General features: G+C 44.0%; 1 protein-coding gene across 3 annotated transcripts in view; it reads left to right on the forward strand.

Moving 5' to 3' along the window:
* Positions 1-543: 543 nt before the first annotated feature.
* LOC117727213 (centrosomal protein of 128 kDa-like) overlaps positions 544-23,084 on the forward strand; it is a 48,847-nt gene continuing 26,306 nt past the window's right edge. The window contains exons 1-18 of one of the 3 annotated variants that reach the window (XM_034527364.1): positions 566-1,176; positions 1,269-1,355; positions 1,719-1,851; positions 2,073-2,191; positions 2,516-2,607; positions 3,876-3,945; positions 4,639-4,761; positions 7,045-7,131; positions 7,502-7,576; positions 7,720-7,852; positions 8,279-8,412; positions 9,605-9,676; positions 10,525-10,698; positions 13,977-14,165; positions 14,671-15,132; positions 19,992-20,156; positions 21,201-21,365; positions 21,489-22,404. In XM_034527364.1, the coding sequence (XP_034383255.1) occupies positions 1,009-1,176; positions 1,269-1,355; positions 1,719-1,851; positions 2,073-2,191; positions 2,516-2,607; positions 3,876-3,945; positions 4,639-4,761; positions 7,045-7,131; positions 7,502-7,576; positions 7,720-7,852; positions 8,279-8,412; positions 9,605-9,676; positions 10,525-10,698; positions 13,977-14,165; positions 14,671-15,132; positions 19,992-20,156; positions 21,201-21,365; positions 21,489-21,644 (2,604 nt within the window). In that variant the 5' untranslated portion in view covers positions 566-1,008 and the 3' untranslated portion in view covers positions 21,645-22,404. Of the gene's footprint in view, positions 1,177-1,268; positions 1,356-1,718; positions 1,852-2,072; positions 2,192-2,515; positions 2,608-3,875; positions 3,946-4,638; positions 4,762-7,044; positions 7,132-7,501; positions 7,577-7,719; positions 7,853-8,278; positions 8,413-9,604; positions 9,677-10,524; positions 10,699-13,976; positions 14,166-14,670; positions 15,133-19,991; positions 20,157-21,200; positions 21,366-21,488; positions 22,405-23,084 lie in introns of those variants that run through there. The other 2 variants (XM_034527362.1, XM_034527363.1) reach the window with 2 other exon arrangements.

A 23,084-nucleotide genomic window follows, 5' to 3' on the forward strand; every position in this document is an offset into this window, starting at 1 on the left:
CTTTGGTGTATAATCCTGCAGGTAGGGACCGTGGAGCAGTGTGATCTTTACGGGGCCACGGAGTGTCTGAGGCTGGGGAAGGTGGACGGACAGCTGCAGCTCTGTGGTGGTTTGGAGGTGGTCTTCAACTGGTGGGAGGGTGGACTTCTGAGGCACTCTTGTGTCAGAGGATAGTTTTCTATTGTGTCTCTAGTATTGTATTCAGTTCTACACAGTGAATAGTATAGTTATATTAGTCCAACTATGCCCAATTCATACATTAGACTATGCACTATAATCAGTTAATATGAACTGTCCATTTCACGAAGTAACTTTTTTCAATTGTATTTGTTCATTCTCTTCCAATTGACAGTTTTCACGTGTGCTTCAACAGTTCCCTTCGTCTCGTCTTTTCTTTTCTTTTTCCCCCTAATCTTTTCTAACTGACGAGCGGCAACACTGGCGCTGACGCACACCTTTTGGGCAATGTAGTTCACAAATAATGGATTCCCGAACTGTTCCATTGTCGCCGGACTACATTTCCCGGCGGCCCCTTGGAGCCGCAGCAAACCGTTGTTTACCTGCTGATGCGCGGCTAGTTCAAGTTGCCATAGCAGAGGGGAGCCAGACTGTAACGCGGAGAGCTGTTCTCCTGTTAGCTACCAGTGGACCCCGTGTAACTGGAGTTCTAGCGGCATTTAGACGCCCTCTGCTCCCGCTGGGGAGAGACGGCGTGCCGCTGTGGTCACGGGCTGGTCACCACGCTAAACAACTGGGCTAACGTTGGGTTAGCTAGCTAACGGTCACAGTAGTTGTCGTAAGTTACCACTTGTTGCTAGTCGGAGCATCACGTTCGGTCTCCACGGGTTGTTATGGCGACGATGACAAAGCGCCCGTTTCCCTCTCGCTATGCCCAATATATCCACTGTAAAAGAAGTAAAAAAGCAGCCCGGTTTGTTCGGTAATCTGACTAACGGGGCAGTCAACAGCTAGCGGGTCACTCAAGCCGTCTCTCACCCTTTAAAAACGATGGATACGTCCAGTGAGTCTGACTCGTACGACAGGACGCGGGGGCACCGGTCTCGGGGGCGTGAAGCCCACCGCATCCCGGGCAGGACCAGGGCCAGCGGTGGTGGAGGTGATGGTCGAGTCGAAGACTTCTCCGAGAAGATCGGCACATTGGCAAGCACCTTACAGGTATACCAAAGTACACCAGCTCCCTCCACCCGCGGAGGACATGTTGGGTCTTTATTCTAGTTTAGTACCTAAACGCGTCTTTTCTGCTGCAGGACACCAGTAGGAACTTGACCAAAGTAGACCGGATGCTGGGCCACTACAGGGCGCATACAGATGACCAGGCTGAAGCCATGGCACTGGTCAGACACCTATTATGTGATTTAATGTGCATATCCATAACGAGCCAAATCCCTACTTCCACTACCTATGTTGTATTTTAGTCCACTATCTCATTGTTTATTCAGTCATCATTCACGTTTCTCAATTTTCTTAGTTTGGCTTTCGTGCCTTATATTTCTCCTTCTCCAGATCTTTTCAGGGATGTGATTATATATATATATATATATATATATATATATATATATATATATATATGTGTATATGTGTGTGCGTTATCCCTATTTATTTATTTCCCCAAGTCTGTTGTTGCTTCTTAATGCTTTTAAGCATTCCAATGTTTTCACAGTTTGTGGTTTTATGTCTGATGTGTGTTCCTGCACCAGCTCAGGGAGAACCTGGAAGAGTCAATCAGTCAGCTCCAGACACAGAGGGGAGGCAGATCCAATGGGCCTCGCAGTGCCTCAGCATCGGCCTCCACCCTGCATACCAGTGACCTGGAGGCTTGCTCTGGATCGGGTATGGAGTACAAGAAAGGATTTTGCTGTCAGCTGTCCCACTCATTGTAGTCTCAGCTCTGGATCATTTGCAAAGATATGAAAAATAAAGGCAGATAACACATAAATAATAGATGAAAAATGACAACAAGTGGAAAAGGAACATTAGAATATTTTGTGCAGCGAGTTTGTTTTCTGGCTCTTTCTTTTACACTTTATAATATATGTTGATCTGTATTTCAGAAGGCCAGCGGTTCTACCCTACTTCTCCACTGAGGGACTACACTGGCACTCCAGGAAGGAGGCGGCGGTCTCAGTCTGCCAGTGTTCGTTTTAAGGACACCAGCCTGTCAGCAGACGACGTAAGAACGGACACAAACCAGCCACTAATCACTGCCGCTTGTTACTGTCATGCAGTATCAGGAGGTTTTCACAAGAGGGCACACTGGGTCAGGAACGTTGATATGACGCTCATCTTGAAAGGGGCTTGATGCGATTTTCATTTGAATGAGAGTATTCAGGCATATATCATGTTTAGGAGTCCCTATTTATCTTTGATTCTCCTTGTCACAGTGGTTGCAATACATGTGCATCTCCTTAAAGGCAGTGATCGCCAACTTTTTCCCTTTGCTTTGCTTGTGTATAATGTTGTGTATTCTGTATCTATCTGTGGCTGTCCTACATAGATTCACACTTTGCACCAGTCCCTGAGGGATCTGCATTGTGACCAGCACAGACTGTCTGATGACCTGGATAGAGAAATCCTCAGGAGAAACAGGTATCTGAAAGGAGGAGCAAAGTCTGAACATCAAAACACTAAACTCTAGTTTGTTTGGTTTCCACATAGTACACAACTAAATCAGCAGTCTTTAGACATGGGGATATTTAGAACGGAGTTGAACCTCCAACTGGTGTTTTATCAGCTTCCATAGTATACCATAGTTTGTCAACACCCCGTGCTGCTCCCGTCTGATCTCGTCTACTTCCAGACAAGGCTCAGTTCATCTGGGGCGAGCCTGTGGTGAGTATGCTTCTTAGTTTGCTGGCACGTTCACATTATTGATTATGAGTATAGCTATCACCTGGATTGGTCTACTTACAACTGAGGTGACGCGGTGGCGTGTGCCTGTCTCAGGACCTCTAGTTAGTGACTAGCTTGCTCGCTGGCTATCTAGCTAGATACTCATAATCAATAATGTGTACGTACCAGCAAATTAAGAAACATACTCACCACTCGTTCCACTGACGGGCATCGCCTCCCATCACCTGGCTGGCATTCTTTATGGCCCGGGTCCACGCTTCCTTTCAACTTAGTTCGGAGTTTTGTGTGTCATTTATAGATGCTTTGTAAGGCATGGATAGTCCTCACTAGATGAGGTCACACAAAATACTTAACTAACAGTTACTAACCACTAGTAACTACCTGAATTAATCATGACATTTATAGATGCTTTGTAAGGCATAGATAGTCCTCACTTTAGATGAGGTCACACAAAATACTTAACTAACAGTTAACTAACCACTAGTAACTACCTGAATTAATCATGAATTGCAGCATTCAAACACATTTATAAAGCACATGTTAACATAGTCCCTAACATTAGTGCATATCTAAATCATTACATGTATTAATAAATGCATGAATAATTGACATTTAAATATATTTTTTAATCATTTACTAACACTTTATAAATCATCTCAGTAATCATCTATTAATAATTGGTTATTACTTAATTTACAAATGGGGAATACGTCATTTATAAAGTATGAAAACCCAATCATGAAACTCATAATAGTCAAGCTTATTAATCAAGAATAAAACATGTATAACTGTTTATGAATTGCATACCAATTTGTGCTTTATAAATGATTAATTAAGTGTTTACTCATACTTATCTAATGCTAAATAGCGTGTAGTTAGTTAAGTGTTACCCTTTATTTTTCAAATCCACTGTCTATCAAAAAAGTTTTTTCTTTAACTTTGAAAACAAATGTATAATTCTTTTTTAAAACTCTGCTGTGTGAATGGTTGTCTGCTTTTTCTAGGTCTGATATTGACACCCGGCGAGCGATGGAGAGCCTCACAGACAACACGGCTTCCCAGAGTCATGCCTCAGTGAGTTGTTGCTGTGCATTTCACCACCCGAGCTCTGTGGACTACATTTTAAAGGGACACGTTAGATTCTTTTCTCGTGTGAGGTACTAATTGATAGTACTACCGACAGAAGATCCCAGTTTAGAGAAACAAACAGGAGTAACAGCACGAAGCAAAGCAAGATACTCCTGAGGACGTATTGTAGAAAGAAAAGAAAGGCTCTCCTAAAAAGATCAATATTAGTTTGAGTCTACACCATATGGAGAATCGCCATCTCAATATGGTGACCTCACAGAACACAGGAGTTTGTGGTCTCCTGCAGCCTCAATCGGTTAGGTTGTGTCATTGTGACTGGTGTTTTACAGGGTTAGGTTGGATTCACCAAAGTCCTCTTTTTCAAATGTTACTTCAGTGAAGTCCAACGTAAGCAACGGTTCCAGTATGGTTTCCAGGCACATGGCCCCTCCCTCACCTCACCATCACTACTTTGACAAATATGCTTCTCCAACATGTTTAATATTTGTTTATCTGGTCCCGTCTGTGGATGTGTCAAGATAAAGGTAATAACTGCCTTTTACAGGTGGCTGTGTTGCTTCCTGATTAGACAAGGAATACTTGCATCAGTTCTAAAAGATATCTTTTTTTCGTCACCCACATTCTAATTTCCTGCCGTGTCATTTATCATATCAGGCGTCCCCGTCTCACTGTCTGCAGGTTTCTTCTCGCGTGGAGCGGCGTCTGCAGGAGCTGGAGAGAGAGATGCATCCTGAGCACAGTGGCGTGGAGAGAGAGAGAAGGCCTGACCGGTGGGCGGCCATGTCTGATAAACTGCAGGAGGTGACACTCCACCTCACCACTCAACTGCTGTTGTCCCTCCATCCAACACCTCCTCGCTGACACTGTCATGTCCTCTCACATTCAAAGAGAAGGGCAAAAGATAATCCCGAGACAACATGGAGTGAACACAATAATACTTCATTTTAACTTTAACAACACACATTCATTAACAAACAAAAAAACATTTTTATATTTGCTGTACCTGAGCCGGTTGATGTTATAATACAGACAAAACAACATCGACGCACACAGAAGAGCATAAAGGAAAGGAAACCTAGGAAAAACATTACGGAACCGACATGCAGTTCAAGCACAACTACGCACACGCACACACACATAAAAGAATAAAGCAGTTAAACAAATGACATGCAGACTGCCAGTACACTGACTGACAGAGCAGGATGAACATATGGTCATGTGTTCCATTCATGTGATGCTTGGAGAGAACAGGCTGATTGAACCTTTAGTGACTGGTCTGATGCCGCCTCCTGTGTTGAAAGCTCCAGTGAACCAATGCTTGATTTGTATACTAGACCAGCTGGTCAAGCAGTCATCACTGCAATGAATCATTGTACTAATACCAACAGCAATTCAACGAAATATATATTTGTTTTCACCATGAGAAATTTGGCTCCTGCAGATGAAGCGAGTCAGCAGACTTTTCCCCCACGTACGAGCAGCAGCAGCAGCTATAAATGCCCGCTGCTTATTCCTGAGTAAACATACAGACCACTGACATTTACACCATTTCTGAATGCGAATGCCTTTCTCACATAGCGTAAGCTGTTCTGGTGCCTTCTCTTGGGACAAAAAACGTGTCAATGCAACCTTGATGGCGTTATGAAATGAATGCTGAAACATTCCCAAGTGATCTCTGTTGAGTGATTATTCTTCTAGAAAAACAACAACTTCAGAGCAGATCACAGAAATCCATGAGCTATAGTTGCTCTGATTAATAACCCTCCACACAATTAGATGATTAATATTGTTTGACACCTACTGTATCCTTCAGATCAAAGTGTGACTGTCTCACACCAGCAGCTTGTTGTTCTAAACGTTGCTCACGGCGTACGGATAAAAAGTGTCCGTGTGGACACACATGTCTACATATCGTGTATTCCACGTACGGCGGCGTCCAGCGTACCGTGACCCACGTATTGTGACAGAGGAAAGAAAAGAAAAAATCTAAATTTCTCCGCACTTGCTGGGCGACTTTTTTGTCCTAATTGGAGGGTTTTCTCTCTCATGCACTGCAGTCCTCCCTGGTTTGGTAAAACAGCATTCCCACTATGTCACCTGGCCCTCTTGCTCTGCTTTACGAGACTATGAACCACAGCCAGGCAATTACTGTGAGGCAGTGCACATGGCCGCTAAGCAAGCAATTGCTACTTTCACGTATTTCATGCCAATCATGCTTTATCTATTTCTTTACGCTTGCATTTGCCTCGAGGCATTCGTCGTGGAGCGAGCTGTCATTAGCCGCACTTTAGTGATAAAGAGCCAAAGTTAGATGCACTCAAAGTCAATAGATACCCACAGTCACAGTAAATAACACATTATCTTGTATTATTGCTCCTTACGTCGCTACTTCCATTTAGCAACATAAATCATCCTTATTAGACATCATCAGCATAATATTTATTTTTGAGGACAGCGTTTTGTTGAAGCTAATCAGTGTCTTGGCATCTTTCCTGTCGAGTCTCTCGTGCCGGCTGCAGTTCATCAGTCCACCACAGAGGGGCACTGTGTAGCTGTATCCACACTGATAACCTTTGGGAGCTAGACTTTTCTAGCTCTTTGTAATGACAGTAGCTTCCAATTCATTTGCATCCCTCTCCTCCTTTTTGCCCTAATGGGACATCAGCAGAACCCAAGGTGATGGGAAATAATGCATGTGTCCAAAAATTAAGGGTAAATAAACAAGCATGAGGACATGAAGAGGAAAATAATCTCTTTTACTACTAAAGAGCAGGAGAGGAGGGAGAGCAGAGGGCACATTTATTCCCCACCAATGGGCCCGCTGTGATGTGAATCAAATAGATGATGAGTCACTTGGGTAGATGTTATTGCTAGCAGCTGGTAATTCATCATCACAGCCCGCTCGGAGTGAGTGGGATTGAGTGGGATCTAAGCTCTTGTACAAATCCACCATGATGGCACTATCTCGTTCCAAGAAGATGAGATTGGGGAGAATGCGATGATGTAATAGCACTCTGGTGTTGCATTCCTACTCTACTCTTATTCGTGTGCTCTTATGATGATGCTGTGGCCTGTGTTTGGTAGACTTCAGGGAGACACCAAGCTCAATCCCAGGAGAGAGAGGATACAGTTCCAGCCAGGCTGCTGAGAGCAGGCCGGGAGAAATCCAAGGTGAATATGTTCAGTCTCAAAGAAATGTTTTGTATTCAAAAACATTGGGTTGGTATTTAGAACTTGATGCGATGACTTAATACATTACTTAAGTCATTACTTAATACAGTAAAGGTCCTTCCTCTCCTCCATCCTTTTACTGAACTAATAGTTAGAATTCATATACTTGCTCAGACAGTTATTTATTTGACAACTTTTCATCTGAAATTGAAACATTAAAATGTCTTCATGGTGTCATAATTGTGCATTCAACTCAATTTGTATACGTTCTGAACCTTTGACAGCAGGCTCCTGCTCCCTCCGGAACACTTCTTCATCATGTATCATCCTGACGTTATTGTTGTTGTTGTTGTTGTTATGTTGTCCTCAGATGGAGCAGGAACTGGAGGGAGCTAGACGACTACACGAACAATCTGAGGAACACAGAGAAGCCCTTGTTCACCAGGTTTGTTTGTGTGTCTGTGTTCTCCACCTGATTGTACATGCAGATGTACAGTAAACCCCAAAAGACGAAGCAATAATCAGTGCAGCATCTTCTCAGAGAATGCCAGACAGTCACAGTCTGCTTCCACTGCCAACGCCCCCCAGGTGGAGGAAATGCGCGGCGAGCTGCAGAGGTTGAGGAAGGAGAAGACTGAGCTTCAGCTGAAGACTTCTCAGCCAATCGCTCAGCCACAAGGCACCTTCTGGGAGGAGGGGAGTGGTGGGCAGAGAGGAGCAGGTACTGAATCTAAGTCTGGTCTGTGGAGGGGAGGGAAAGGAGCAACAACAGCAAGACAAGAAAGGATTTGGATCCAAGCTAAATGGAACCCATCCATTAACCTGCATCCAAATCCTCTCCGCAAACAATTGCTATGACAACTCTGTAAGTAGCCATATAAATAGCTGACATGTCTAAGAGAGAACATTGGGAGTAACTAGTGAAAATCGTCCCTGCCAATGCCCCACAGTTTATTTATTTGTATTAACATTGAATTTAGAACTGCGAAGGCACTTAAATAGCAGTGAAAGTTTGAAAATGACAGCTTCTTTTAAAAGTGTCTAAAGCTCTATAGTTCAATACTAAATCTGATTTAGGTTTGAATCTGTGTTTGACATGCTGGGTGCTCCCTAATCCATGTGTTGTACACTTTTATGATGTGCATAGATCGTCTGGAGAAAGAGGTGGTGGAGCTGCGAGCCCAGCTGCACGCGGCCTCAGTCGTCAGCGAGGTCGAAGAACTGAAAAGGACTCTGGACCGGAAGGAGAAGGAGAGGCTCCAGCTCAGCTTCCAGGTGGAGGTGTGTATGGGAGAAGCTGTGTGATTGTGGGTAGTAATATCATTCCTTTGCCATCAATGTGTCTGTCTCTGCAGAATAGCCTTAAGAATAGATGCACTGACAGTTCAAACGAACACACCAGCAGCATGCTTTTGACTTTGCCCCCGTCTCCACACTGAGCTGGGTTATTTCAGTGTGTCGGGTGCCTCTCATCCATGGTCTCATCCTCCACCAACTCCATGCTCTTTTATCCTCTTAAAATTGTCACGCGAAGTGACAGTCGGAAGAGGAAATCCGAAGTCAACCGGCAGTCGTTTATCCTTCACAAACTGGTGCGATGTGTCACTTCCATCACTGTAACAAGACATAAAAACAAAACCTATTCTCTTGCTGAGGAGGGGTATTCAAGGTAGGCTATTAATACAATGTTAGTAGAAATAGCATTGGCACATTCCTCTAATCTCTGATTTCTTTCTAAACTCCGAAGCTTCCCTTATTGCCGAGTAGATGTTAAAAGATGAAGACGGTGTTTGTGTGTATCACCTGGGGCGTCTCTCATGGTTTTCATGTCTAGATCAAAATAGACATTGGAAATGTTTCATTTTAATGGTAAATGAGCAGAAATGAAGTATAATGAGGGGAATAGGGTGGAAGATTCAATTTCTCAGCGAATAAACTTCTATACAGTCTAATAGGCCTATGACTAATCCATCTATGACTAATTACTCCTAACTGGCTGTCTTATTCAGTATAAATACCACCATGGCACCGGGCTAACTTTACTTGCCCTTACTTGAGACTTCAATCAAACTGGAAACTTGAAAGTGATTGTGATTTTCTTGTGGAGAATGAAGCTAATCCAGTGCAACTCTCCTTTCAGACGACTTTTCAGACCAGCCGTGCAGATAATCCAATAGTGGGCAGCATGACAGTCTCAACCTCCTTTGACCTTTCTGCCTTTGCCTTTTGTCATCTTCTTTGCTCTCAAAACCCACTCTTCACTGTTGATCTTTTTTTATTATTTTAAACCTCCGACACCTATTTATGTCTTTTTTTTCTTTTGCATCCATCGGTCTAAACCCATTCCTCCACATCCCTATGTCTCCCTGTCTCCTGTCTTCTTGCTCCCATTAGCAGTAGTAGTTGTAGTAGACACACACACACACACACACACACACACAGGTCCTTGACCTTTCTCTTTTCTATATACCAGGACTTGTCATCAGACCTGGCGCGGCGGGAGCAGCAGCAGCTCCGAATGCTGGAACAGTTGAGGGAGATGCAGGTATTTTTATATTGGTTATTAATCAGTGCATATGTAATTTACTTCAAGGACCGTAAACAAAGAATGCTTCTTCTCTATATCCCTTTGAATTGGATGCATGCTGTGTGCAGGGTTTCATTCTGGGCCACAGGTTCACAAAAGAACAACGTAAAGACTCTGTAAAAGCTGCACTAATGAGATCCTTGTGAATTGGACATTTTAGCATTGGGATGGTTAAAATTGGGATGGTTAAAAATGATAAATGGTAATGGTAAATGGACCTGTAATTGTTTATCTCTGTTCTGGTCTTCCGACCACTCAAAATGCTTTAACAATACATGACATCATTCACCCGTTCACACACTGATGGGAGGAGCTAAGGTTCCACCTGCACATCAGCAGTATCTTACATTCACACACTGATGGGAGGAGCTAAGGTTCCACCTGCACATCAGCAGTATCTAACATTAACACACATTCACACACTGATGGGAGGAGCTAATGTTCCACCTGCACATCAGCAGTAACTAACATTCACACACATTCACACACTGATGGGAGGAGCTAATGTTCCACCTGCACATCAGCAGTAACTAACATTCACACACTGATGGGAGGAGCTAAGGTTCCACCTGCACATCAGCAGTAACTAACATTCACACACATTCACACACCGTAGGCACAGCTACGGGAGACATTTGGGGTTAAGTGTCCAAGGACACATTGACATGGGCTAGTGGAGCTGGGGATCGAACCACCGATCCTCTGGTTGAAGGACAACCCTGCCCACCACTGAGTCACAGTCGCCCCACAAAGAATAAATGAAGAATGAATGTACACTATTGTATTATATTCGCTCATCCTTTCAGAGCCAAGGGCAGGCAGAGAGGAGGGAGACGGAGGCATTGCTCCAGGAGAGCACGAGGAGCAGAGACGAACTGAAGACCAGGGCCCAGGAGGCTGTGCGTCAGTGGAGGGCAAAGTGCAGGAGACTGCAGAAGGAGCTGGAGGAGGCTCAAGTCCAGAGTGACGAGGCTTCACAGGTCGGTTGAGGCAGATTCATGCTTTTAAGGGCTTTTGACGCTAAGGAACTGCTGCTCTTTAGAATGTTGAAACAAGTCTACTCCCTGAGTCAAGTGGACTGACCTGCCGTATGTCAAGATATTAATAGAGCATGGAGTGGTGCTTCACTACATTTGAAGTGAGAAACATGTGGGTTATCTCAGCTTGGCAATGGAACACCATTTAAAAAAGAAGCCTGCAGTACAGTCTGGAGGTGCAGGATTTGAAAGATGTGGGCCTCTGGAAAGCAGGGTAGATCTAATGAAAGATGCTTTTGAGTTGCATGATGGGAAATGTAAGGTTTTTGAACTGTGAACGGTACTAGGGACCAAAAGTCAAGTCAGTTGGATTTTGACCATTCACCCCGTTGAGCTGTTTCTTGTGATGTTGATGGAAGTGCCACCTTTCTGCATTCTGGTGTGTTTACCAAACTCAATTTTGGATGACGATCCAGATTTAAAGAAGTCCAGATTTAAGGAAAGCACATTTTCTTTGACCTGCATGTATTTATGAAGTATTTGGATGTCCGTGTTAGTTTAGTAAGTTTAGTCTATTCAAACTGAAAACACTTTGACACCAAGAATATTGACAAAGAACTCGCGGTCTCCTGCTCCGAAAGTTTTATATGAGGTTCTTGATGGTAAAGCCTCTGAGCGGCCCGCATGACAAATTAACAATACGGATTGATCAATAAACAAACTTGTGCCAGTGGTAACAGGAAAGCAAAACTCTGATTACTATACATTAGCTCGAGTGAAACTAGCACGGCGTCTGTGTCCACTGTAGTCAAGATAAAAATCCCAACGGCTTCGCAGTCAGCTGCTTTTTTGTTCCTGTTGGCAGTTGTCGTTCTTTTGGGCTTATCTTTGAACAAAGTAACAACTCTCAGCTGTTTCACAGAACCCAGCAAAAGTTTACCAGACTGTGGTAAATCTCATTGCAGGTTATTAACTCTGTATCATTGGGTGCTGGTGGACAGCTCAGATACGTGGACTGTGCTCATGGACTCCCAGCTGGGCTAAAAGCTAGCCAGCTGGCAGCTGACTGTCTTTGTTGCATTCGCTGAACGGTGGACTCTGGCTCATGCATACCTGCTTTGACTTTAACAGTGTGTTCTAAAAAGTGAAGTAATCAATAATGTCTGTACTGAGATGCATTTCTCAGCTCCAGCAGTAAACTGATCTGTAGAGACGCCCCTGGCAGCGAGAATAAAACCAAACTTATCTCAGCCAAACTCTCCCTGAGGTTCTGCAACCCACCAACGTCAGAACACATCAGTGGACGGTGCGTCGCTACAAACTGGCATCGGCGATATAGTGTTGTGAACACCATGGACACACAATACCACGGCAATCTCTCCTCTGTTAAAGGTGTATTCAGACCAGATGTGAAGCAGATCCTTTGTCTCACGTTACTCAGGCGAATACAGCCACTTGAGTATTTCTCAACTCTGGAACATTCACCCTTAACAGCCAATGGGAGGACTCCTTCTGGAAAGGAAAAGGGTCTTACCTCCATAGATACCACATAACTTAGCATGGTTTGTTTCCACCATTAAGCATGACCAAAATAACTACACGTGTTGTGGAAGTCCCAGAAACGCGCCTGTTTTCTTTCTTTATCCCGTCTCTGTGTAGTACTACAGACGTTGACCACACATGACTCCGAGAAGTCTTCACATCGGTTTGTGCCTTTGTATAATTGTTCTGCTTTGTGTTTTGTCTTAACACAACGTCACACAGACACTATAGCTCTGTGTTTCAATACAGTGTGGAGCACATTCAATTCTAGATCCAAACGTTCCAGAGCAAATAAATCAACACCCTCCCATCAGGAAAAACTCCCCAAAAAACTGGAAAAAAAGGGAAGAAACCTTCAGGAGAGCAACAGAGGAGGATCCCTCTCCCCGGATGGACAGACGCAATAGATGTCATGTGTACAGAATGAACAGAGTTACAGAGTTACAACATATTCAATGAATATGACAGAAATGTATGAATAAGGAGTACTAGGCATGGACCGCGATCCAGACCTCCACGATCCATGAAACAGAAGGAGGAAGATAGGGGGGGGGGGGGGGGGGGGAGCATCAGCAGGGCCATGGCAGGAGGCAGGAGGCATCGCGAAAGAGGCCAGACCAAGGAGGTCAGTCAGGCCCTTGAGGCAGGAGGCACAGAGAAGGAGGCAGGGCCATTGGGAAGGAGGCCAGGTCCAGGCCAGAGGCTGGATGCAGGAAGCAGGGGCAAGGAGTCAGGACCCAGGACAAGCTTCAGACACAGACAGGTCCAATGGACCCTGTGAGACGAGAAGGAGGACAATGATAAGCCTATAGCAGCATATCAAGGGGCTGGACCAGGGCAAACCTGATTCAGCCCTAACTATAAGCACTATCAAACAGGAAAGTCTTAAGTCTATTCTTGAATGAGGTGACTGTGTCTGCCTCCCGGACTGAAAGTGGAAGCTGGTTCCATAAAAGAGGAACTTGAACTAGTGAATACCTAAAACACAAGTCATAGCAAATGTTATGGATGCATGCCTTTCTCTGTTCATTTGAATTCATACTTTGTTCTATCTAAATAGCAGAGAGGGGTTTGTATCAAAGTCAGACTAGAACTCATGAATATTGTATTTTTAAAAGCTTAATAATGATATAACCATATATGAAGTAACGTGGCCTGAGTACCTTTTTAAGGTACTGTATATTACAGTGCTTGTGCTTTGTTGAATAATTAAAGGCTGACGATAATTATTAGCTTGAAAGTCACCTCCCAGTGATTTCCATTCTCAGTCAGCAGCTCGCTCCTCTCAGGCAGGCAGACGGACAGACTCCCACCTGGCTTACTCGACGTGACGCAAATTAATTGCAAAATAATTTCTGCCCCCTTAATGAATTAGGGGAGAGAATCAAGTGCTCAATTAAATGATTAGGTTCTGAGCTACAGCAAAGTCTTTGCAAATTCCATTCAAAGCCAGAGTATTAGAAGCAATCTGCCTTGAACAGACCTGACCATTGTCCCTTATCGGGGAGCTGAGAGCGACCATTTTCCTATCAGTGCAAGCTGGTACTGCATATGTTTCTCTGCCTCTGTCTCTCTGTCACTCTTTCTCTGGCTCTCATCATTATTGTTAGAGCTCCTTTTTGTACAACATCTTCCGCCTCCTCTTCATATGTCATTCGTCATCTCCCTTCTCGCCTTCCCCCCCATGCCCACTCCACTCCCTCTCCCTCTTTTGCCCGGCTCTCTCGTTCTCCCTCCAGGCAGCCAGGGAAAAGGAGAGCTCCCAGGCCCAGCTGAAGGCGCTGAGCCAGCAGACCGAGGCGGCCCGCAGGGAGCTGGCTGAAATCCTCGGGCGTTTGGCCCAGCGCGAAGAAGAGCTCCACCGCAAGGACGTCGATCTGTCCGAGACCCGCCAGCGCCAGTTATCACTGGAGCAGGAAATCCGGGAGGTATGGGGTTGAGCAACCAGGAATCGGAAATATCTTTCCACCAACTGGGGAAACTAAAAAAAAATGTATACTTGAAGGATCAAAGACCCACAGTCTTTGGTCAGCAGTGTGCATTTAGACATCGTGTCATTCCATCTGGCTGCAAGTCTAGTTCATTGATTGGAGACCAGTTTGAGTCATCTTTTCACAAATGACAGCAGTCAGCACTACAGTAGAAATCAAACTACCACCATATGCCGCATGTGTGTCATGTAGCTATGACCCCTCTACTAGTCAGCCAGCGTTAAAGTTGTGCAAAGGTAGACATATCAATTCTGTTTTGCGAAATGCATTTTTGTGGTTGCAAGGCACATTAGCGTTCGTGCACAGATCCCAGTCTAACCACAGTCATGGACCAATTTGTCACGTTCAGTTTGAAGTGCTGTCAAAGTCAAGAGGAGAATGAACACCTCAGCTGTAGAGTCATTAAAAGAGCTTTGATCAGACTAACAGATTCTAACCCTAGGTGAGGGAGGCCTCAGCTGCCCTGGGGGAGGAGACTCAGCACCTGGCTGCTGCCCAGACCAGACTGAGGGAAGAGAACCAGAGGCTGGAGGAACAAGCTGACACCCAAGCTCGTCGTTGCCAGAGGGACCAGGACACACAGGCCGAGCTCCAGGCCGCCTTAAAGCAGAGGACCTCAGCCCATGCTCAGCTAATCCAGAGGTTAGCTGAGGAGGAGAACTCCAAGCAGAAGCTCCAGAAGGGCTCCTTGGAGCTACAGGCCAAGCTGACAGCAGTGCAGGAGGAGCGGGCCGCCCTGGGGCAGCAGCTGCAGCTGGAGAGAGCAGTGCATCAGACAGAACTGGACAGCAATAAGGCGATGATGGAGGACAGCAGGACAAAGAAGTATTGTGAAGTGCAGGACATGCTCAAGCTGTGCCATCATGAGAGGGATGAAATAATGGCTCACCTGAAGGAGGTTAAGGTAAGCCCTGTTTTTTAATCAATATTAGTCTTTATTCCATAAAGGAATTGTGCAGTTAATGAGTTTGGCATTTGGTAAATATACCTTTTGCTTTTTTGCTTTAAATGAGATTATCCAGTCTCTCATGTCTCCACAGTAAATATGTAGCATTAAGACTGGAAACGGCTAGCTTGACCCAGCTGCTGTTTGCCTGGCATCTGGTCTCAGCCAATAAATAGTCTGGCATCTGTCATAGTCACTTCAGTCTTTGTATAGATTGAACACACGAGGCGTGTTGATACGCTTTGGAGCTGCTAGTAAGAGAATAAGCCAGGGTTTGGGGTCAGGGTATGGACTTGTGTAGCTCTTCTGTAGTCTTCTCAAAGTGCTTTTCACAGGGGCCACCTGCCCACCTGGACCAACATTCACACACCAGCGGTTCTCAAACCTTTTCTCGACCCAAAAATAAAGATGTTCATGCCCCACGCAATTGTAACAAAATGGTCCATGCTGAATTTTTATTGAAATAACAACTTCTAACGACTCCTCCATCTGTGCTTTTTCAAATAACAGAGTAAATAAAATGGCAATCACTTTCAAGTAAACCAGATTGCTCCATCAGACAAAAACTAATAACATTTGCAATCACTTTAGAACAATGCAAACAAAGTTCTATCTGTGTAAAAAAACAACTAATATTTGGCAATAACCTGTTTTGCACTGAAAATATTTTCAAAACAACAATAACGTGCAACCTTTGCAAAACACAATAATATCTGTGAGCCATCACGTTTGATCAGTATTAGCTTTGGCTGCAATAAGCCGGCTTTCCACTACAAATCTTTTTAAAACGGGGTTGCAGGCTTGATACGGCCACTCTCAATTCATGCTCAATGTTGAGCTTTTGTTTTGAAGGGCAACAGCAGAAAAGCCACTCTCAATTCATGGTCAATGTTGAGCTTTTGTTTTGAAGGGCAACAGCAGAAAAGCCGATCTCACGGAGGTAGGATGTGGCGAGTCGCCAAGAATCTTGGGCGTCGCGCATGACAAGCGTAACCTGTTAACAGCATAACGTAAACATTTACACAAAGGTACAGGCATTTCAACATGGATTTATTAATGACTTAGTTGTATGTCTGTGTACTTAAGTAATATGTGAAGTTCTCAATCAAGGTCTTTCTGCATTTTCCTCTGCGCCCCACCTGTAATACCACTGCGCCCCACTAGAGGTGGTTCTCTAGAGAACCACTGCCTTAGTCAAGGTCTTGCCCAAGGACACACAACATGGACTAGCGCAATGACCCATTACTGATGTGGAAACAGGCCATTCTTATTTGTAGTATTTGGTATTAGAGCCGGGGATAGTTTATTAGTATCCAACTGATGCTAGAGCTTCCACAATAATTCTACATTTCTGCGATTTATTTTTGATACAGCAGTAAGATGTCCAACAGAAGGGTTGTATATACTGTACGCAGTCATCCCTCACCACCCCGTTCTGATAATGAACAATTGTGTATTATATACCAGTGCTTCTCAAACTATTTTGGGCCAACGCCCCCCTTTCCATTATCCAGGTGCCTTACTGCCCCCATTACTTCAAATAATTATCTAATTGTCTCCCCTTAATATAAGTGTTGTTTATTATTCTGTGTTATATCATTACATATTATTAGTTTCCCAGGAAGCCAAAAAGCAATGTTAAAATGCATTGTATTTCCCCGAGGATATGTGGAGCGTCTAACACTTTATTTCCTGAATTCTGCTGAATTTGTATTCACCAATTTAAGGTGGAAATGTATTTTTTCATGTAAAAGAACATACTGAATCCAGGCAGTAGGTGACAATACAACATATCGTGAACTATATTGCAGGAAGGCCAGGTTCACAGTGGAAGTGTCACTCGGCCGGCTCGCAATCTTCAGCAATAGTTTTGTGCCGTGACTCTGATATTCTACTATAGAAGATATTTTTTATATATTTTATGTTATGATAAATGATAAATAATAACCCCACTATTTTTGACATTCCTTCCCTTTCTTTGGGGAATGTCAACACATGTAGGCACGCTGTACATCAGGGGTTCTTAACCTTTTTGACCTCGGGGCCCAACTTTTCAAGTACAAAGTGGCCCGGGGCCCATTCCAATAGTAACATCGTATTGGTTTAACCAATTGATCTCCCTCTTGGTTTGATTTGTATTCAATAACTAAATCAAATCCACTTACAGTTGAACAAGCAGAAACATGACGCAACTTGATCATCAAGACATTTGTTCATCATGTGTATATAAACCTGCGCATACTACAACAACAACAACAACAACAACAACAAGACGCCCCACAGGAGAACAATTCATGGAACAAATCAAGCTAATACAAGAACTAATGTAAAGGCTCAAGTCAGGCTTATTGACACAAAAATAACTAATAAATAGATTTTACTAGAGAGAACCAAAGGATGGACTTAACGAAACTGAGAAATCGAAATTTGATAAATAAAATATATGTGGTAATAAAATGGATGTATTCAAGATGATTCGAGATGCTGCTTTAGCTTTGAGGCTTCAGTGCTGCGTTGGTAACATTAGACCACGACACACACACACACACACACACACTACACTAAACTTTTTTATTTATTTTCATCTCCACTTTCGTCTTCATCTTTTCGTTTTAAATACTTCTCCGTAACTTTCGCTACAGGCTAGCGGCTGGCTGAGTGTCTTCTTCTGCCTATTGGAGCTTGTAAAAGAACTGACTGACGCATTACCACCACCGAGTGGTGGGAAGCTGTATTGTAACTGAGCCTCTCCTGGATAACAATAATACCTCTGGTGTCTTCAATTGATAACCTACGCTGTCCCGCGTAGGTTATCAAGTTGTTTGCGGCCCTCTAGGTGGTGCTCCAGGGTTAAGAATCACTGCTTTAGACTTCTTCTGTGTGTCTTGCCTGGGGAAGTAACCTCTCTAAATGTGCATGTGTCACCTCGTCACCTCAACGATGCATGAATTCCTCTGAATTCATGTATAAGCGCCCTGGATAGCTCATGTGTGTTTCAGCCCGCTGTCTGCTCTTGTGTAACACTTTAAAGCCGATGTACGTGTTCTCTGAGAAAGTTTTAATATTTTGTGAAGAATGTTTGTAATAATATGAGAATAAAGTCATAATATTTCAAGAAACAAATGTGCCCTTCAGTCTAATTTGATGTGCATGATATTATTGCTCAGCGCTCTGCTGGTGTGTGACAGACACAGAAGCCGGTCACGACGTTTAGAGAATGGCTGTGCACTGAGATGATGGTGGATTGAGTCCCTCCCCCCAGAACACCTCAATGCCCCCCTTTTCAAAAATATTGCTTCCAGTGCTTTTCGTGACAGCTAAGCTGCCCACTAGGATGGATCAAATGGTGAGGTACAAGTTCTCTGTGTGCACGTGTGACCCAGCAGTTGATTTGACTGACATGGATTATGTATCACAGAAAGTCTGAAGTCTTGGGAGATGTCAGGGTCATAAGGCAACCAAAGAGTGATCTTTTTTTTCTTTGCACCTGGGCTCGGATCACAGAGTGGCACACTCTAATTGACATTTACAGAATCATTGGCACAGTCTTCGGATTCAGCACAGGGTAACGCGCCTCAGCCACTGAACATCTGGCATGTTTCCACAGACAAAATCCTCATTCAGAGTAATCTTCCTCAGTGGCCTGGCTCTGTCCTCTGAGTGCGGGTGAATCGAGGATAGCTGAGCTCCTCATGGTGTGTGGGGCCCCGTGGATCCTCATGGCTATTCCAAAGCTCCAAGCGTGAATATTTAAAAAACCCAATATCAGACCTCAGAAGTCTCCCCTTCCCTCCCCCTTCCGTATCTCCAATGATGAGCCCTCCCGGGTACATTGTTTCTTAAGGGGCATGGTCCTCCCTGATATGGTTGAGCGTAGCCCATTAGTGGCGCTGAATGGCATTAATATCTGACATAGCTCATTGTAATGGTGTCATTTCCAAGTGTGCAAAGGACAAGGGCGTTTTCGAGAATGTTTTACAGTACCAGCCTACGGGTGCTGCAGATGTCCCTAAGAAGCCCACCCAATATTCACATTGCATAGCCAGAGGCCTGTATTACGATTTTGATACAGTCAGCTGTCAGAAAAAGCTTGAAATATTCTTATTTTCTTGTCCTTGTCCTCTCACTCTTAATTCCTCCTCCACTCTTTCTTCTCTCTCGCTGTCCCTCTGTCTTAATCCCTCTTTTACTTAATCCCTCCAGTTCTAATTTTTCCACTCTTCTCACTTCCATCAGTTCTGTTTTTTTTTTCCTTCATTTTTTCTTCATCTGTGTCACTCCTGTCATCCCAGTCCTCAACCATTGTTGTTCATCCCACTTTACAATATCTTCAGCTGTGTGTGGTGATGTGATCATTGTAGATAGACAGCTTATGTCTGAGGTTGGATTTTACTCGGCAAGCTTCAGCTGCACTGACACATGAATTAAGGATTTAGATTTGACGTTTGAGATAGATTTGACATGGAATGGCATTTACCCGTTCACTTACATGATATTCTCTGTGCGGCATCAAATGTCATGTCAGACCTCATTGTGAATTCACCCAGTACCTGCTCGATGTGACTTAAGATCTTTCACAAATTGTTTGGGTTCACTGGCATATGTGGCATTCTGTACATGTGATCATCAAAGCAGCATTTATGTCAATGAAATGGCTACTTTGAAACCGCACGTACACAGAGTAATGATTCTCCCTGTGTACTTTACAGCAGAAAAAACAAATTGCAACCTGCTTTGAGTTGATACATTTTGCAGCCCTTATTTTCTCTGGTTATTGCCCTTGTCCCATGGCCTTAAACTCCCCCTTTCTCCGCCAGGCTGACGCAGCTTCAGACAAGGAGCTGTGTGGGGCGCTGCGCATCAAGCTGGACAGGATGAAGGATGAGTGTGATAAGCTGGCAGCACAGCTGAGCACCAAAGACGAGGCATACGCACTTTCCCACAGAAAGTACCAGCTACTCAAACAGGAACTGGATGACAAAGTAAGCCCTGTCTCCTTTTTGCCAAGTTTTTCAAACATACTGACTAATATTGAAAGCACTGCAACTTCCAATAATATTTATAATATTAATTCTAATTAATCATGACAGATAAAGTCCAAGGACATTGACAGGAAAGACAACTACACACAGATATGAGTGCCATCAGCAGCCACTCCATTTTTAATAGAACCATGCTCGTCACTGAATGTGTCTTTCATATTGTTACTTTGGCATCTTATCTGAAACTATTTTCAGTTTGCCTCTGTAAAGACAACCAACTCATGCATCTCTAGTGTAAAGGACTGGCTATTCATGCAGCGCTCAGAAAGTATTTTCTTTGTTTGTTTGTTTTTTGTATGCTGGAGACAATACGACAGCGACAGGAAGCATCGCAGCCATGTTCAAACGTTAACCTTCAAGGACACCTTGCTTTGTTCCCGGCATTAAGATCTGGGATATCTGTAAGGTCACGTGATCATATAAACCTACGGATAGTTTGAAAGTATTTTTTTAAAAGGGGCTCTATCAATACGTCCCCGGGTGTTTTACAACAGCAGATGAAGGATTGAAACCCTATGCACTTCTCTGGCAGACCTTTGATAAGTCCCATGGGACTCTGAGGGGATCCATGTATTGATTTGATATTGGGTGAATGGAGAATGGGGGACTCTTCTTATTGTAACATGGGTGGTTTGTCATCCCAGAGACAGGATAATGATCCAGGCCCCTGGGCATCAGTTGGTTCCTATGCCTCGATATTGATCGACCGTGTCCTGAAACTATTGGCAGTGCAGGTCAGAGGAGGGAACTTAACTCTGTGTGTTTGTGTGAGTGAAAGGGAATGGCTCTCTTTCTGCACGTGTATTATGGAGTAAACTGTACAATTGACCTTGTAACAAGCAAACCTGGACTTCTCTCATTTACAGAGCACCTGCTGTAATGAATGTCTATATACTGTGTTGTGAGATCCAAAGAACTAAACACAGCCGACAGCAATGGCTAATTAGAATCCACCCGCGCTCGGCTCTCTCCCATCCTCCACAGGTCAGGTCGGGGGAGCGGAGACGTGCTTCAGAGTCCGAGCTCGTTAAGCTGGAGGAGAAGGTGTTGCGGATGGAAGCAGAGCGGGAGGCCGTCCTCACCTCCATGGGTGAGGAACTGGATGCAGCCTGTCGCAGCCTGGCTAAGAATGGTGAAGACAAGCTACAGGTATTTGGTTTTGTTTGTTGTGTCGGTTTTAAGCTGCATTCAGCAATTGTGATTCAAAACGCCCTCACAGCATTGGCTTGTTCGTGAACGTGTTTGCATGATGCCTCTTTGCACACCCGGCAGACACGGATCCACCTGAGAACAGTGGAGATGTCCAATATTGACTCCCTGTTCAGCTCGGACGGTCCACCAACTCCTGAGAACCTTCTGGACCGGTTGCTTGTTTGCTTCAGCTTTTTGTCAGTTCATGCTGGGCACTCGCCTTGTCTGAAAGGGTGAGCTGAGAATGGCTGCATACAGTATATGCAGGGTTTGTACGGTCATGGAAATCCATTGGTCAAAATGTGTATTAACCCTGTATATGGGAAGGTTGTTACGAGCAGTGGAACTCATTCAGTAACCTTGTGGGCCAGAGAACCAGAACACTACAAGCTGCATACAAGTACATCGTTTTTAGATCATCTCACCCAGCTAGTTCTGACTACAAAAATATGTTGTCGCTGAGTCTTGTGACGCATTCTGTCTTTTAAATAGCACTGGACACCGGACAGGGTGAAATACAAATTGATTGGTTCACGTGTCTGCACGTGATTTGGAGCAGTACAAAGAAGGAGCCAACCGGTGGGCATCAGTTTATAGCTTCATGTCCTTGGCTTCCATTGAACATGACTTGAGGAATGTTGCTGTGTGTGAACGCAGCATAAGAACTGAGATACCTTTTGTCTGCGCAACTGGCATCTGAGCACACTCGGGCTGCAAGGGACAATTATCTTTAGCAATTGATTTGGAGATGATGTCTTTCCAACAATTTCCAAGGTAATGACAAGGAAAAGCTGCAAATTCTGACGTTTGAGAACTTCCTGCTTGAAAACTGAGCCAAACAATTAATGGATTATCAGAATAGTTTCAAATTGATTTTCTGTCGATGGACTAATCTTTGCATCTGTAGATCACACACATGCACCTTCATCATCAAGGCCTACACTGTACTGAATACTGCAAAGAAGGCTGTATGGTGGCTTTATTGACGACGAAATCCTTTCATGTTGTCAGGGGGGGGGGGGAAGATGTTTGTTCTCCTTATGAGGTGAAGATGACTTGATCTTGATGAGATTGTGTTTTCCATGTTTCTGTGTGGCAGAATTACAGTGTTTTATGTGTATGGCACTTAAACGTCGTAACGAAATTGCTGTGGCACCTGGTATAAGGAATGCAGGTAAGCACTAAATAATTTTACAGATGTGTCCTTTTACTCACAATGCGTGGAGGATCGGCTTCTTCAAAGAATACTCCCCAGAATGAGCATTTGTTCATCAATTACCTCCCCTGTGTGAACTCTAATTCTTGGAGAGAACATTTTTCTCACACACGTGGTGAGTGCTCAAACCGGACTATTTAAAACACTTCCACATAAACAGGCTCATGCTTGTGTTCATCTGGTCACATGACATCTATTGTTTCTGTCCATCCGGGGAGAGGGATCCTCCTCTGTTGCTCTCCAGAAGGTTTTTTCCCTGTGGAAGGTTATTTTTGGGGAGTTTTTCCTGATCCGATGTGAGGTCAAAGGTCAGGGATGTCGTATGTGTACAGATTGTAAAGCCTTCTGAGGGGAGTTTGTGATTTGTGATATTGGGCTATACAAAATAAACTGAATTGAATTGAATGAGAGAGTTCTGTTCATAGAGAAGTGTTTTAAATAGGAGTGGGAGGTCGTGAACA

This window comes from Cyclopterus lumpus, chromosome 24 (genome assembly GCF_009769545.1).
Source record: "Cyclopterus lumpus isolate fCycLum1 chromosome 24, fCycLum1.pri, whole genome shotgun sequence".
Lineage (NCBI taxonomy): Eukaryota > Metazoa > Chordata > Actinopteri > Perciformes > Cyclopteridae > Cyclopterus > Cyclopterus lumpus.